Source organism: Oncorhynchus clarkii, chromosome 4, assembly GCF_045791955.1.
Source record: "Oncorhynchus clarkii lewisi isolate Uvic-CL-2024 chromosome 4, UVic_Ocla_1.0, whole genome shotgun sequence".
Lineage (NCBI taxonomy): Eukaryota > Metazoa > Chordata > Actinopteri > Salmoniformes > Salmonidae > Oncorhynchus > Oncorhynchus clarkii.
The window spans coordinates 35547572-35562871 of record NC_092150.1 but is presented as its reverse complement, the minus strand read 5'-3'; the positions used below and the strand labels follow the sequence as shown (position 1 = coordinate 35562871).

The 15300-nt window shown below is 43.2% G+C and overlaps 1 protein-coding gene across 1 annotated transcript; it reads right to left on the bottom strand.

Moving 5' to 3' along the window:
* Window positions 1-952: 952 nt before the first annotated feature.
* LOC139406755 (GDP-L-fucose synthase-like) lies at window positions 953-12620 on the bottom strand. The gene is made up of 10 exons (XM_071149756.1): window positions 12485-12620; window positions 6740-6900; window positions 6489-6603; window positions 6036-6164; window positions 5878-5951; window positions 4440-4573; window positions 3740-3871; window positions 3548-3627; window positions 3296-3395; window positions 953-3077 (listed from the first exon to the last, which is right to left on the bottom strand). Exons 2-10 carry the CDS (start codon window positions 6898-6900, stop codon window positions 3022-3024), a joined length of 981 nt encoding a protein of 326 aa, XP_071005857.1. The 5' UTR covers window positions 12485-12620; the 3' UTR covers window positions 953-3021.
* Between the last annotated feature and the right edge of the window lie 2680 nt (window positions 12621-15300).

Genomic DNA, 15300 nt, shown 5'->3' with positions numbered 1-15300 from the left:
GACAACTGGGCAATGTCAGAAATGTCGGTGCTCTCATCCACAGCCAAGGAATATGCAATAAAATCTTTTCCCTTTTTCACAAGCTGCTCTTTTAGATTGATGGACAACTGGTCTACTCTCTCGGCAATGGTGTTTCTGCTCAGACTCACATTTAAAGAGTTGCCTTTTTTCTGGGCAAACTTCGTCACAAACTTTAATCATGCAGTTTTTGATGAAATCCCCCTCCGTAAATGGCCGGGCTGATTTAGCGATCTCTTCTGCCAAAATAAAACTGGCCTTGACAGCAGCCTGGCCTTGTGATTTGGCTTTTTTGAACAGAGCCTGTCGAGATTTGAGGCCTCGTTTTAATTCCTCTGCCTTTTGTAGCCTTTGTTCCATGTCCATATTCTTGTTTTTGTCCGCGTGTTTCGTTTCATAATGTCGTCTCAGATTATACTCTTTCAGTACCGCCACACTTTCTCCACACAGAAGACACACAGATTTTCCAGCTACCTTCGTGAACATATACTCCGACTCCCACCTTGTTTGAAACCCCCGGTTCTCAGTATCCACCTTCCGTTTTGCCATTTTTGATGGGTATCTGAAAGTTAATTTTACTGTGATGCTGACGACTGCTGTGCCAATAAATATTGAAATGAAGCAGCCTACTGCTCGGTGCGTCACCTTTGCATTGTGGGAAATGTAGTATTGGTGCGTGTAAAAGATCTGCGGGCTGCCGGCTTGCTGCGGGCCGGTTCTAATAATAAATCAAGATCATCCCAGGGGCCGTAAAAAACCTTCTTGCGGGCCGGATGTGGCCCGCGGGCCTTGACTCTGACATATGTGGTGTAGAATAAAGTTTGCCTGGCCTGGGGTGAATTTCCCCCACTTCACCCAGGAGCCACAACACTGCATCACTGTTCTGCACCAAGGCAAGGCCGAAAGTAGTTGTACAATGACATCCAGACAGTGGTTAAAATAAACATTCTTGATTTATTCTCAGCCTGCCACCAATATACATACTGCACCCTTTAAAACAATTAGTTTTTTGTAAAGATAGATATAAAAGAACCTCTCAAACCACCTAGTATTCTACACTGGACAAATAAACACATGTAAAGTGTTGGCCCCATGTTTCATGAGTTGAAATAAAAGATCCCAGAAATGTTCTATATGCACAAAAAGCTTTTCGCTCAAATCTGGTGCATACATTTGTTTACATCCGTTAGTGGGCATTTTTCTTGGCCAAGATAATCCTTCCACCTTACAGGTGTGGCAAAACAAGAAGCTGATTAAACAGCATGTTCATTACACAGGTGTACCTTGTGCTGGAGACATATGGCCAATCAAATGTGCAGTTGTCACACCACAATGCCACAGATGTCTCAAGTTGAGGGAGCGTGCACATGGCATGCTGACTGCAGGAATGTCCACCAGAGCTGTTGCCAAATAATTGAAAGTTAATTTCTCTACCATAAGCTGCCTCGAACGTCGTTTTAGAGAATTTGTCAGTATGTCCAACCAGCCTCACGACCGCAGACCACGTATATGGAGTCCTGCGGGCGAGTGGTTTGCTGATGTCAACGGAGTGCCCGATGGTGGCAGTGGGGTTATGGTGAGGGCAGGCATAAGCTATGGACAACACAATTGCATTTTATCTATGGCAATTTGAATACACAGAGATACTGTGACGAGATCCTGAGGCCCATTTTTTTTATCTGTATCTGTATTTCCAGTCATGTGAAAGCCATAGATTAGGACCTAATGTACAGATTTCAATTGACTGATTTCCTTATATGAACCAACTCAGTAAAATCTTTGAAATGGTTGTATATAGAACAAAAATTTAAACCCAACATGCATCAGATGATACAGTAGACAAATTGTGAGTAGTGTGAACAGCCCACTCTGTAGAACAGAATTCACCAGAGCCTTCGTATTGTGGTTTATTTTTGGACAATTCTATTCCTATGGTGTAGGCATGATTATAGCTAGGGGGACAGGGGAGACGAGACAGTGGAGTCCATCTGGTCACTCCAGACATAATTTAATAGGATGCATCCCAAATGGTACCCTATTCCCTACATAGTGCTATAGGGCTCTGGGTCCAAAGTAGTGTACTATATTGGGAATATGATGCAGTTTGGGACTCATACAAAGTGGTTTAGACAGAACGTTCAGACAAGCCCAAACTTCACATTCTTCAAGGAATTTCAGCGACATGTTCTCTAAATGAATTGGCATTCGCAGAAATGTAATGTGCACGCCGCCACCTACATTTAACATTATAATTATTCCACAATACTGAGAGATCAACTCAGACACTACAAGCTACACTGCAAATTCCACTCACTCCAGCACGAGCCAACATCAATCTGACAAGACAATGTAATGACAGATAACGTTCTTCATGCGAGGTCTGATTAGTACATTCTTCAGTTCTAGAACCTTCAACTCCTGAAGATTTGACTCCCCATGACCTCTTCCTGCTCCTGCCTTCCTGGGACTGTTGCTTGACAGCCAATCAGATCAAGTATAGGTAACTACATACTTTAAGTGTGACTGAGTAGTGGGAGTTTCAAAAGAAGTGAGTGGATCAACAGCGATGGAACATCAGGGGGGGATTTTACTAAACTAACATATGGAATTGTTTTAAGACGGTCATACCATGGATTATTTAGCTATTTGATTTAGAATTGTAAGACCCCTGTAGGTATCACCACTTTTTGGGGGGGGATAAAATATTGAATTTGGCTCTTACTACTATAACCCATAGCAACACACTCACATTGATTACAATTTTGGACAGGTACATTACATTTAGAATGTAACCTACCCAACCCTGGTGGTAGGTTAGGAAAAGGGTTAGCTAAAATGCTACAGTTGTCAACAATCAACCCGTCGTGCAGCCCAATCTGAGTGGCAACAAATCTGCCCAATTAGCGGATTCACTTTCTATACACCGGCTTCTGTTGATCCTCCCACTGTCAGACACACTCCATGTATGCAGTTACCCACGACTCAATCATATTGAAGGAATATTCACTTGCGGGCGTTGTCGTAATTGGCCACGAACCAATCACACGTCTGCTTCAAGGCTGCGACAGAGGGAAGAGGGAAGAACAAAAAGGAGAATCAGCAATTGCGAACGTTAATAAAAAGATGGCTGAATACAGATACATTGTTTTAGAACAAGAGTTTTTGAACTACGGTGTGCAACATGGTTCAATGTGCAAATAAAAATAATAATGTTTTAAAATCAGCCCAATCTACTTTTGTTTTTTTTTCTAATTGCCGGGGTTAGAGAAGTAGGTACCTTGTTTGAAGGGGGTAAAGGTGAAGTTGGGGTGGTGCTGCAGCAGCTTGGCGTTGCTGGCAGTCTTCTTGAACTGACCGTCCGATTTGGTAGTGTCATACTGGAGGTCATGAATTAGGGAATCAAACACACACGGGTACCACTGCCACTACTACTGGCAGGTTGTGCGTGTGTGATAGTGAGAGAATGAGTACAAGAGAGAGGGAGTGTGGTAGCGCTGTAATCTGGCCATGCAGCCAGTTGAAAGGATACAGTCACTTGACCTTTGAACCCCAGCGCCTCGACGACGGCCTCGGCTGCCTCCTTGATGGACACCTCATCCTCCTCACCAACTAAAATACAAAATGAGAGGGAGACAACACTGAATCCTGAAAATAATATTTTGTTTAATGTGTGTGTGTTTATGCGTGCGTGCGTGCGCGCGCGTGCAAGCGCAAGGCTCACCAGACAATATAATGGGGTCCACCTCATGGTACTCTCTCAGCACCCAGAGGAAGAGACGCGCCAGGTCCAATGAGTAGATGAACTGCCTTCTGGGAGTTCCTGAGCCCCACACCACCAAAGGACTGCCCTCCTCTAACACACGGATGAGTAAAGGCTTGTTAGAAGAAATATAATTTCCCGTGGGCAGATTCTGCGTGTAGACAGGGAGAATCTACCAGGGATGAATGGGACGTGTGAGAGCCGAGCAGCATTAGTTCAGTTATTTTTTAATTATTTCCTCACTGGCTAATTGGACGTATTAGGACTGGGCGAAGGTGGTGCTAAAACTGCTTTGCCTCGAGTGCTTCGGGCATGTGCCCACACGGATCAGAAAAGAGCTTATTTGGCTGAGAGCTTCCTTTCGTGAGGGCGGGGACGTCGTTTTTGGCAGAACTAAGAATTTCTAACACTATGAACACAGAGTTAATCACGCAGCTGACCAAGTTCTGCAAATATGGATTAACAGAGATTAGATGTAGGGAGGTATACTGTAAAGGTTTTATACAGTTAATAAATGTTATACACTTTTGTATACATTCAGAGCTATAAACCAAATTGCAGTATACAGACCCCAAAAAGATAGCAGGCTACAGTTGGCTGGAGAATAAAGAAATAGATATCGTTATAGCTATTAGTAGGTGTTGTGTAGTTGTTATCTTACTCTGAGCTATGTAGGCTTTGTGTATGAGACCTGGTAGTACATGTCCATCCTCAATGTTGAAGTTATCATGAGGACCAAACACATTTGTTGGTATCACTGCTGTGTAGCACCGCCCATGCTTCTGGTGATACGCCCTGCAACACACACACACACAAGTATTTGGACACCTGCCCGTCCAAAATCATGGGCATGAAAATGAAGTTGGTCCCCCCTTTGCACTCGGCAGTCCCGTTCTGAGAGCTTATGTTGCCACCACATAGACGTGCTCCTAGACGTTTCCACTTCACAATAACAGCACTTACAGTTGACCAGGGCAGCTCTAGCAGGGCAGAAACAGGATGAACTGACTTGTTGGAAAGGTGGCATCCTATGAAAGCGCCATGTTGAAAAGGCACTGAGATCTTCAGTACGGTGCATTCTACTGCCAAAGTGTATGGAGATTGCAAGGCTGCGTGCACGATTTTATACTCCGGTCAGCAATGAGTGTGGCTGAAATAGTCGAATTCAATTTGAAGGGGGGTCCAAATACTTTTGGCCATACTACGCACTTGGTTTGAGGAGTTAGGAGATTAACGCGGGATAACCGGTACCACTGAAATTAGCCAGGTACATTTTTACCCGGTACCACCTTTTAGCCAGGTACATTTTTATGGCAACGAATCCTTCAGAACTAACATTGATAAGATCAAAAATCAGCATTAAGTAATAAAATGAAGACGGCACTTCATCAAGCCTAATTTCGCACCATAGCCTGCTAAATTTGCAAGATAACTCTTCGATTGATGTTTCAGCATTATCCCAACGAAGAGATCGGCGCTCGACTAGCCAAGTGCGACATGCACGCAGTTACCTGCCTGCTAGCTTTAGCAGGACAAGCAATATCCATGGTCGTAGTACAGATGAAGCCAGAGCTGGAACACGAAGGTAACTGAAGCTGGCTAGCTTCAAATCGTAGTATACCCTTCTAGTCTCCCTTGTAATAAAGGTTAAAGACATGCTCCGGAACTTTGGCGACTACTAAGTATTTTTTTAAACCTCCCGCTTTGGGCTGGATGCATTAATGTGTAGTTTACACATGCATAATCTATGAGCAGAATTACTGTCTTACCTCAATTAGCCACAACATCCCTAGTTTGAAAGCGACTGTTTTCTGGGAGCTGTGCTGAGCCATTTCCCCAAATTTGTTTTACTGTGGGCCAGCTCCCTTGCAATTCGAGTTCCAGCCAATCAGCTTTAGCCCCTTGCCATTTGAGTGACAGCTAGGAAGATGCAAACAGCAGAGCGAGAGAAATCGCAATGACGTGGTGCACATATCTGCATATATGTGGCATATTATGCACATGTTGGGGACCACTTTTGTCTCGTGACCGCTAGTTTCATAACTGGCTAAAAAGTACACAAAAGTACCGGAGAAACTTTAAATAAAACAAGCACACACCTATTGTGGACATCGATCATTCTCTTAGCGTAGGCGTAACCATAGTTAGACTCATGAGGAGGGCCGTTGTGGATCTGGAAAAAAAGATGAGAGTCAACTACCATCATGTCTACAACACACACACACACACACACACACACACGCACGCGCGCCGTTACCATGGTCTCGTCAATGGGGTAGGTAGTCTTGTCAGGGAAGATGCAGGTGGAGAGACAAGAGACCACCCTGACAGCGTCTACCTCGTGTGCTGCCTGAAGAACGTTGTCATTGATGTAGATATTGTTCCTCTGGAGACCATGGATGGATGAACACATTGGTAAATAAACATGATCAAAATCACACATGGATGGATAAGTTTGAGTCCCCATTGGCACCCTATTCCCGATATACTGTAGTCTACTACTTCTGACCAGGGCCTATAGTTAGTGATTAGGGTGCCGATAGAGATGTGTCAACTTGCACACTCCTCATCATGGATTTTAAGACATAGGACTGGTAAAAGTTTCCACCATTGTAAAAGTAATGTGAGAAAATTGTGCAAGTGCACACTTCGGGAACAGTGTGGAGAATCGGGATGCAGCCCGTTTCATCACAACTCCTGAACCACTTACCCAGAAGTCTAGGTTGGCCCTCATGTTCTTGAAGAGCCCTCCCACCATGGCTGCCAGGTGGATGATGTGGGTGGGCTGGTGCTTCTGAAACACAGCCCGTGTCTCACCCATGTCCCTGAGGGAGCACACACGAGTTAGCTTGACTTTTCAAAGACACAGGAACTCAGAGGCTGGGCGACAAAGCCACCCAGAGCAAGGACTGAGGCAGGCGAGAGAATGTTGGGTCAGGTGTGTGTGTGTGTAGCTCTCACATGAGGTTTGCGTCCTTAGACGAGAGGAAGATCCACTCCTCTCCCTCCCTGGCCCCTCCCTCTTCTTTGACCACATGTTCTATGGCCCTGCCCACCAGACCAGTTCCCCCAGTCACCAACACCCGCATAGGACCATTTTGATCCACTTTACGATCTCCCATCTGCGCACGCACACACACACAGAGAGAAATGAGGGGAGGGGAGCAGGAGAGAGAACAGTGAATTGCTTACATGTAGATCGGTGAAGTTCAAGGTAATCTACAGTTGAAGTCGGAAGTTTACATACACCTTAGCCGAATACATTTAAACTCAGTTTTTCACAATTCCTTACATTTGAAAAAAAACAAAAAAAATTGAATTTTTTTTTCTCCCCAATTTCGTAGTATCCAATTGTTGTAGTAGCTACTATCTTGTCTCATCGCTACAACTCCCGTACGGGCTCGGGAGAGACGAAGGTTGAAAGTCATGCGTCCTCCGATACACAACCAACCAAGCCGCTGCTTCTTTAACACAGGGCACCTCCAACCCGGAAGCCAGCCAATGCGCCGGAGGAAACACCGTGCACCTGGCCACCTTGGCTAGCGTACACTGCGCCCAGCCCGCCACAGGAGTCGCTGGTGCGCGATGAGACAAGGACACCCCTACCGACCAAGCCCTCCCTAACCCGGGCGACGCTAGGCCAATTGTGCGTCGTCCCACGGACCTCCCGGTCACGGCCGGTTACGACAGAGCCTGGGCGCGAACCCAGGACTCTGATGGCACAGCTGGCGCTGCGTACAGCGCCCTTAACCACTGCGCCACCCGGGAGGCCCCACAATTCCTTACATTTAATCATAGTAAAGGTTTCCTGTCTTAGGTCAGTTAGGATCACCACTATATTTTAAGAAAGTGAAATGTCAAGATAGTAGAGAGAAGGATTTATTTCATCACATTCCCAGTGGGTCAGACGTTTACATACACTCAATTAGTATTTGGTAGCATTGCCTTTAAATTGTTTAACTTGGGTCAAATGTTTCAGGAAGCCTTCCACAAGCTTCCCACAATAAGTTGGGTGAATTGTGGCCCATTCCTCAGGACAGAGCTGGTGTAACTGAGTCAGGTTTGTAGGCCTCCTCGCTCGCACACGCTTTTTCAGTTCTGCCCACACATTTTCCATAGGATTGAGGTCAGGGCTTTGTGATGGCCTCTCCAATACCTTGACTGTGGTCCTTAAGCCATTTTGCCACAACTTTGGAAGTATGCTTGGGGTCATTGTCCATTTGGAAGACCCATTTGCAACCAAGCTTTAACTTCCTGATGTCTTGAGATGTTGCTTCAATATACCCACATAATTTTCCTCCCTCATAAGCCATCTATTTGTGAAGCACCCCCAACAACATGAGTCTGCCACCCCCGTGCTTCACGGTTGGGATGATGTTCTTTGGCTTGCAAGCATCCCCCTTTTTCCTCCAAACATAACAATGGTCATTATGGCCAAACAGTTCTATTTTTGTTTCATCAGACCAGAGGACATTTCTCCAAAAAGTACGATCTTTGTCCCCATGTGCAGTTGCAAACTGTATTCTGGCTTTTTTTTAATGGTGTTTCTGTAGCAGTGGCTTCTTCCTTGCTGAGCGGCCTTTCAGGTTATGTCGATATAGGACTCATTTTACTGTGGATATAGATACTTTTGTTCACGTTTCCTCCAGCATCTTCACAAGGTCCATTGCTGTTGTTCTGGGATTGATTTGCACTTTTCGCACCAAAGTATGTTCATCTCTAGGAGACACAACGAGTCTCCTTCCTAAGCGGTATGACGGCTACGTGGTCCCATGGTGTTTATACTTGTTCATCTGTACAAACAATTGTACACGTGTGTGGAGGTCTTGGCTGATTTCTTTAGATTTTTCCATGATGTCAAGTAAAGAGGCACTGAGTTTGAAGGTTGGCCTTGAAATACATACACAGGTACACCTCCAGTTGATGTCATAGCTTTTAGAGTTACTAAAAGACTAATCTCCTCCAACAGCCGTCTCTTTCTTTCTGTCAAGCCCGGGGACGAGGCTACACACAGTAAAGAAAAAAAATATCCCTTTGACAAATCTACAGTTTGTCAAAGGGTGGGTGTGTGATACATACGCCTACACTTACAGGTTCTGGGACACGTAGTGAGACACAATGAGGCATTGTCCCAGCATTTTGAAAAGCATTTTGAAAGATTAAATTCCTTTAGTAACCAAGAAAGAATCCAAGAGGGAGTGGACTAAAACACTACTAGTCTATTTTTTTACTAGCCTGAGTGCCAGTCTGTTTGTGCTATGACAACTCCCTGTCACTCATTGTCATGTTTGGCTTGACAATGACAGCAATAGAGTACACAACAGTATTTTATATAGATCTGGGTAGATTTGAACTAGGTTGAATATAGGGTATTAACCTAGGCTTTTCACAGGAAGAGGTAGAGGATGTAACTTCAAGGATGTCATTTCAAAAGAAAATTTTCCAAAATCAACAGCTGGCCTAAAATATATTTCATGTTATGTATACTGTAAACACAGCATTTAACAATTTCTAAATACTTTGAGTTCATAAGGATATCATTCAATTGAAATAAATTAGGCCCTAATCTATGGATTTCACAGCTGGGAATACAGATATGCATCAGCTGGTCACATATACAGTACCTTAATAAAATAAAAGTAGGGGTGTGGATGAGGAAGCCAGTCTATCTCGTGTGACCACCATTTGCCACATCATGCTGTTGATTATGGCCTGTGGGATGTTGTACCACTCTTCTTCAATGGCTGTGAGAAGTTGCTGAATATTGGCGGGAACTGTAACACGCTGTTGTACGCGTCGATCCAGAGCATCCCAAACATGCTCAACAGGTGACATTTATGATGAGTATGCAGGCCATGGAAGAACTGGGACATGGTCAGACTTCCAGGAATTGTGTACAATTCGTGCGACATGGGGCCGTGCATTATTAGGCTGAAACATGAGGTGATGGGGGCAGATGAATGGCACGACAATGGGCCTCAGGATCTCGTCGCGGTATCTCTGTGCATTCAAATTGCCATCGATCAAATGCAATTGGGTTTTTTGTCCGTAGCTTATGCCCGTCCATACCATAACTCCACCGCAACCATGCGGAACTCTGTTCACAACGTTGACATCAGCAAACCGCTCGCCCACACAACTCCATACTAGGGCTTGGCGGTATACCGTATTTTACGATATACCGGTATTGAGGCATGGACCGGTTTGAGTTTTTAACTTTACCTTCTATAACTGTACTTGAATGTTGTTTTTTTAAATGCGATACACCGTGTGTAACGGCAATTTAAAAAAATAGTTTCCTCTCCAAGCAAACCTAGCCCCGCCCTCTGTCACTCAAGGAGCGCATTCTCTGTTGCTCGACCACGAGACACTTGCTTTCAGTCTGCATGGTCAATGTAGCACAAGCAACAACGTTGATGACGATGCAGTTTTCAGTTGGCTTCTTAATGGAAAATCCACTACCGTCAATTAGACAACGATGAATTCTACCAATCTCTTACATTCAACCATACAAAGGACCTAAAAACTGAATTGAAAGGGCTCCTCACAGAAAGGAGAATGGCTACATTTCAGACAATGAGTTCAAATGTATTTTCAATGGCAGCCCGCATATGGCTTCATTCTTATCTTCCAAAAGTCCACAAGAATCTTGAAATCCCCCCCAGGCAGACCAGTCATTAGTGGTAATGAAAGTCTGACAGAACCCATCTAAGTACATTGATTACTTTATTAAGCCTTTTCTGCTGTCACTCCCAGCCTATCTTCAAAATACCACAGATGTATTGAACAAAATCAAGGGATTTAACAATATAGGTACAGCTTCCTTTTTAGTCACCATGGATGTGGAGTCTCTATACACCACCACTGAGCATGAACAAGGTTTGGCAGCTATGCACCGTTTCTTGAGAACCCGGCCTGAGACGGATGCCTCCCACAGAATTCATTGTCTGACTGACTGAATGGACCCTCAATAATAACATTTTTGTCTTGTAAGTAAGGGCTTGTAAGTAAGCATTTCACGGTCAAGTCCACACTTGTTGTATTCGGCTCATGTGGCAAATAAAGTGAGGCATTTCAAATCAATCAGTGCAACCATTGATTGCACAGATAAAGTATTTTGTTGACACAGCTTCTAAAATGGAGTATCAAGTCAAGCATTTAATTAACTGCAAAACCACACTACATATTGGAGTGTCCACAGTGGAAGGTGTTCTACATTGGACAGACAAAGAGAAGCCTTCAAGACCATTTTGGAACAGCTTTATCCAATCAAACCTGATTTGAAGAGGGAGTGGTTACATAATACAAACTGTAACGAGTACTTTTGGGTGTCAGGGAATAGAATTTAAATCATTATATTTACATGATTCCAACTGTTCACCCAAGTGTTTTGCTCTAGATCGTAAGTCAAATCGCAACATATGGTTATTGTTTGCCCATATCGTTCAGCCCTACGCTGCAGTGTGGAAATTATCTCAAATGAGTGCAGGAAATGCAGAAATTGATCAAATGCTGAAAATTGTTTTATACTGTTCAATTCAACCAAAAAACAATCAGAATGGATTAAGACCCATTGCAATCACTTAGAATGTGTTGCCACCCTAGGGTTACACACTACTCAAAATATATTTTGAACTTTTATTATTTAAAAACATAAAATACCATTTTTAAAAAAAATAGAAGAATACAGAAATATTATATTTTGGCCATATCACCCAGCACTACTCCATACACACTGTCAGCAGGTGTGAGGCTGGTTGGACGTACTGTCAAATTCTCTGAAACAATGTTGGAGGCAGCTTATGGTAAAGATTTTAACCTTTAATTTTCTGGCAAAAGTTCTGGTGGACTTTCCTGGTCAGAATGCCAATTGCACACTCACTCAAAACTTGAGACATCTGTGGCATTGTGTTGTGTAACAAAACTGCACATTTTAGAATGGCATTTTATTGTCCCAAGCACAAGGGGCACCTGTATAATGATCGTGCTGTTCAATCAGCTTCTTGATATACCACACTGGTCAGGTGGATGGATTATCTTGGCAAAGGAGAAATGCTCACTAACAGGGATGTAAACACATTTGTGCAAAACATTGAGAAATAAGCTTTTTGAGCGAACATTTCTGGAATCTTTTATTTCAGCTCATGAAACAGCTCAGGACACTTTCCATTTGCGTTGATATTTTTGTTCAGTATAGCTAAGTGTCTCTAAAATACCCTATGAAAAAAAATGAATGGTGGAAAAAACTATTTCGATTGATACCATTTCCCTGTTTGACAGCTGGGTTTTATGGGGATTATGACACCTCAACTGTGGGGCTCTATTAGCCCTTTAAACAGAACGTGTAGTGTCCTTTAGTCCAGTATTGGGCTAGGACGTCCCAAGGATTCTGTATAGCATGGACCATGGAGGAACATCATGTTATAGTTAGCTAGCCTTGGCAATTTAAGAGAAAATGTTATCTAGCTATAACGTTTTTTGAGCGGGTTGAACTGAACCAATGTTACGGTCTGGTGTGTCAGCAAGAGAATGCTTAGCTAGCTAACATAGTGGACATAATATACATCATATAACATAGTTAGCTAGACACGAACAGCTTTCGAAGGAAACGCAATCAAATGTTAATTTTACATAGCAACCTTTGCAATCGAAACTACAAGTATTACTGCTAGCTAGCTACAGTTACAAAAAACGTGTTTTACTTACCAGTTACTCCAGAGCTTGATTCTTCTCCTAGCTATGAAGTTAGATGCTTCTATTAAATGGGATTGTGATTCTGAACAGTCAACCCTCCGCCAATCTCAACGAAGGACGTGGTTCTTCTTCTTCTTCGATGATGTTTAAGGGATGTTGGAATCTGTTATATGTTGTATTACCGCCACCTACTAGACTGGAGTACAACTCTCATATTTTTATTTATTTATTTTACCTTTATTTAACTAGGCAAGTCAGTTAAGAACAAATTCTTATTTTCAATGACAGCCTAGGAACAGTGGGTTAACTGCCTGTTCAGGGGCAGAATGACAGATTTGTACCTTGTCAGCTCGGGGGTTTGAATTTGCAACCTTCCGGTTACTAGTCCACCACTCTAACCACTAGGCTACCCTGCTTGAATAAATATCAGTTTTCTATCGCTCATTTGCACGTCACGTCAATGATATCATGTCACCGTGTGGGACTGTGGGTCAATTAACCTTGTCGGAGTTGGCACCCTGATTCTAGATTGTGAGCCAGGCAGGCTACTGCATGTGAAGGTCTCCCACTCAGAAGTAGAGATTGAGAGGGGTGCGGGGGTTGGTTGACCTCAGGTCTCCCCACTGGAAGCCCGAGGTAGGGGGAGCCGGGGAATCTATCAAATAGTGCACTTCTAACTTCTAACTTTCTAATGCAATTAGTCAAAACAGTCACACTACGAAATGCTACCAAATAAACAACAATTCATTCATAATACTGTGAATATATAGTTTCACAGACATGTTGTTGCATTTTTTTCTGGTTTGTGTGAAATGGTTCAGAATAATATAAAACCAGTCTGCACACCACCAAGGTGTGTTGGGGGGTTGAGTAATGTGTTGATGCTCGAGTGCCAAATCAACACAAAGGGCCAGGAAAAGGTCTAAGCCATCAGGTTCCCAGTTTAGGAAAAAGAGGAAAGAAGAAGAGGAGAAATGAGCAAAAGATAAAGGTACGCAGCTATGTCATCTCTTTATGAGTATAATATTATGGATTTAATGAAATAGGCTAGTATAACACGTATGTTTGTTCGCCTATGTTGCTATGCTATTACACATCGGGTGACAATATACCGTTTTCTGTCCGACTAGCTTACATAACATTGGATATAATTTAACACAGTTTCATCATGACAATGTGTGTAGCCTGCAGGTCCTGAGCTCAGTAAGGAGAATTTCCAATGCTGTAGGCTAACTATTATGCTGATATTTTGTATATTTTGTGATATATTGAGTCTTTTGGGGTGACTTATGCCTAGAATTAGCCAAGGTGGTTGTATGGTTAATTTGATTCCTGTTATGTTCTGAAAATTTGATAAATTATGCATAATGACATGTATATTTAATTGTGCAACAATTTAGAGTTTCAGACACATACTATATTTCAATGCAAATTCAGGGGCACTTCTGAAATATTTTGGAGCACCCTCAGCCACACAGGTGTCTTCACAAACGTTGTCTTAGCCTGAGGATGAGGATGAAGACCCATTTGCTTCCACTTCTCCCCAGCAGGATTCTTCAGGTATGTTTGTGCGTGTGTGTGTGTGTGTGTGTGTGTGTGTGTGTGTGTGGGTACACGCACACGTGTTTATGTGTGCATCCCTGCATAACATAAACAAAATAGATAATTATCCTTTTGCAAAGTTTTAAGTTTCCATATTGTAGTTGGTTGGTGTATTCTGAAAGAAACAACAGCCTCTTCTGCTACTGCTGCAGACTCTTATGGAGGCTGAGAGGATAAGATGAAGAGAGGTGTTGACATATCTGACAGCTATTGTGCAGTCTCTGGCAATTAGAAATCTGGCACTAAGGGGACACACACAAACACTGTACTTTCCATCAAATGGAAATTTCCTCAGAGGTTGAACTGATGGCATAATTTGATCCAGTCATGAAAGAGCACCTTAACCGTGTCCAAAAAGGGATCTGGAGTCACAGCACCAGCTACCTTGGCCACCAAATACAGAATGAACTCATTGATTTGTTGAGCGGCAAGGTCATTTCAATAATGGTGAGTGACATCAAGCTGGCAAAATTATTCTCTATCATTCTAGATTGCACCTCAGATGTCAGCCACACTGAAGATTTGTCAGTTGTGATTAGGATTGTGTCACTGAAGGACGAGCCCCACATAAAGGAACATTTTATGGGGTTTCTGGAGGCAGAGGAGACCACGGATCAACGTTTGGCATCCCTGATTCTCAAAAGATTAGAGGAGCTAAAAATTCATTTTGAGGACTGCAGAGGACAGTCTTATGATAATGGGGCCAACATGAGAGGCAAAAACAAAGGTGTCCAAGCCAGACTCCAGGAAATGAATCCAAGAGCTCTATTTGTGCCATTCACACATTGAACCTGGTTGTGGCTGATGCTGCTAAAAGTTTGCCGATGTCACAGGTTACTTTGGTATCTTACACAAACTGTACACCTTGTTCTCAGCCTCCACACAGCAATGGGCCATCCTGAAAAAACATGTGGACATCACTTTGATGATGTGGACTGATACAAGGTGAGAGAGTAAAGTTGAGTGTCGAGCCACTGAGGTATCAGGCAGCAGCGGTGAGAGAGGCACTGATTGAGGTGAGGCATCAAACTAAAGACACTGTGATAAAGATTGAGGCCCAGTCCTTGTCAGAGGAGGTGGGATCATACCGCTTCACCATCTGTGCAGTGGTGTGGTATGACATCTTTTTTGTTGTTGTTGAAAACTCTGTTTATTCAGTTTTACACACAGGACAACACAAGACAATATAAATAATATACTCAACTAGAAAAAGATACAAATAAAAA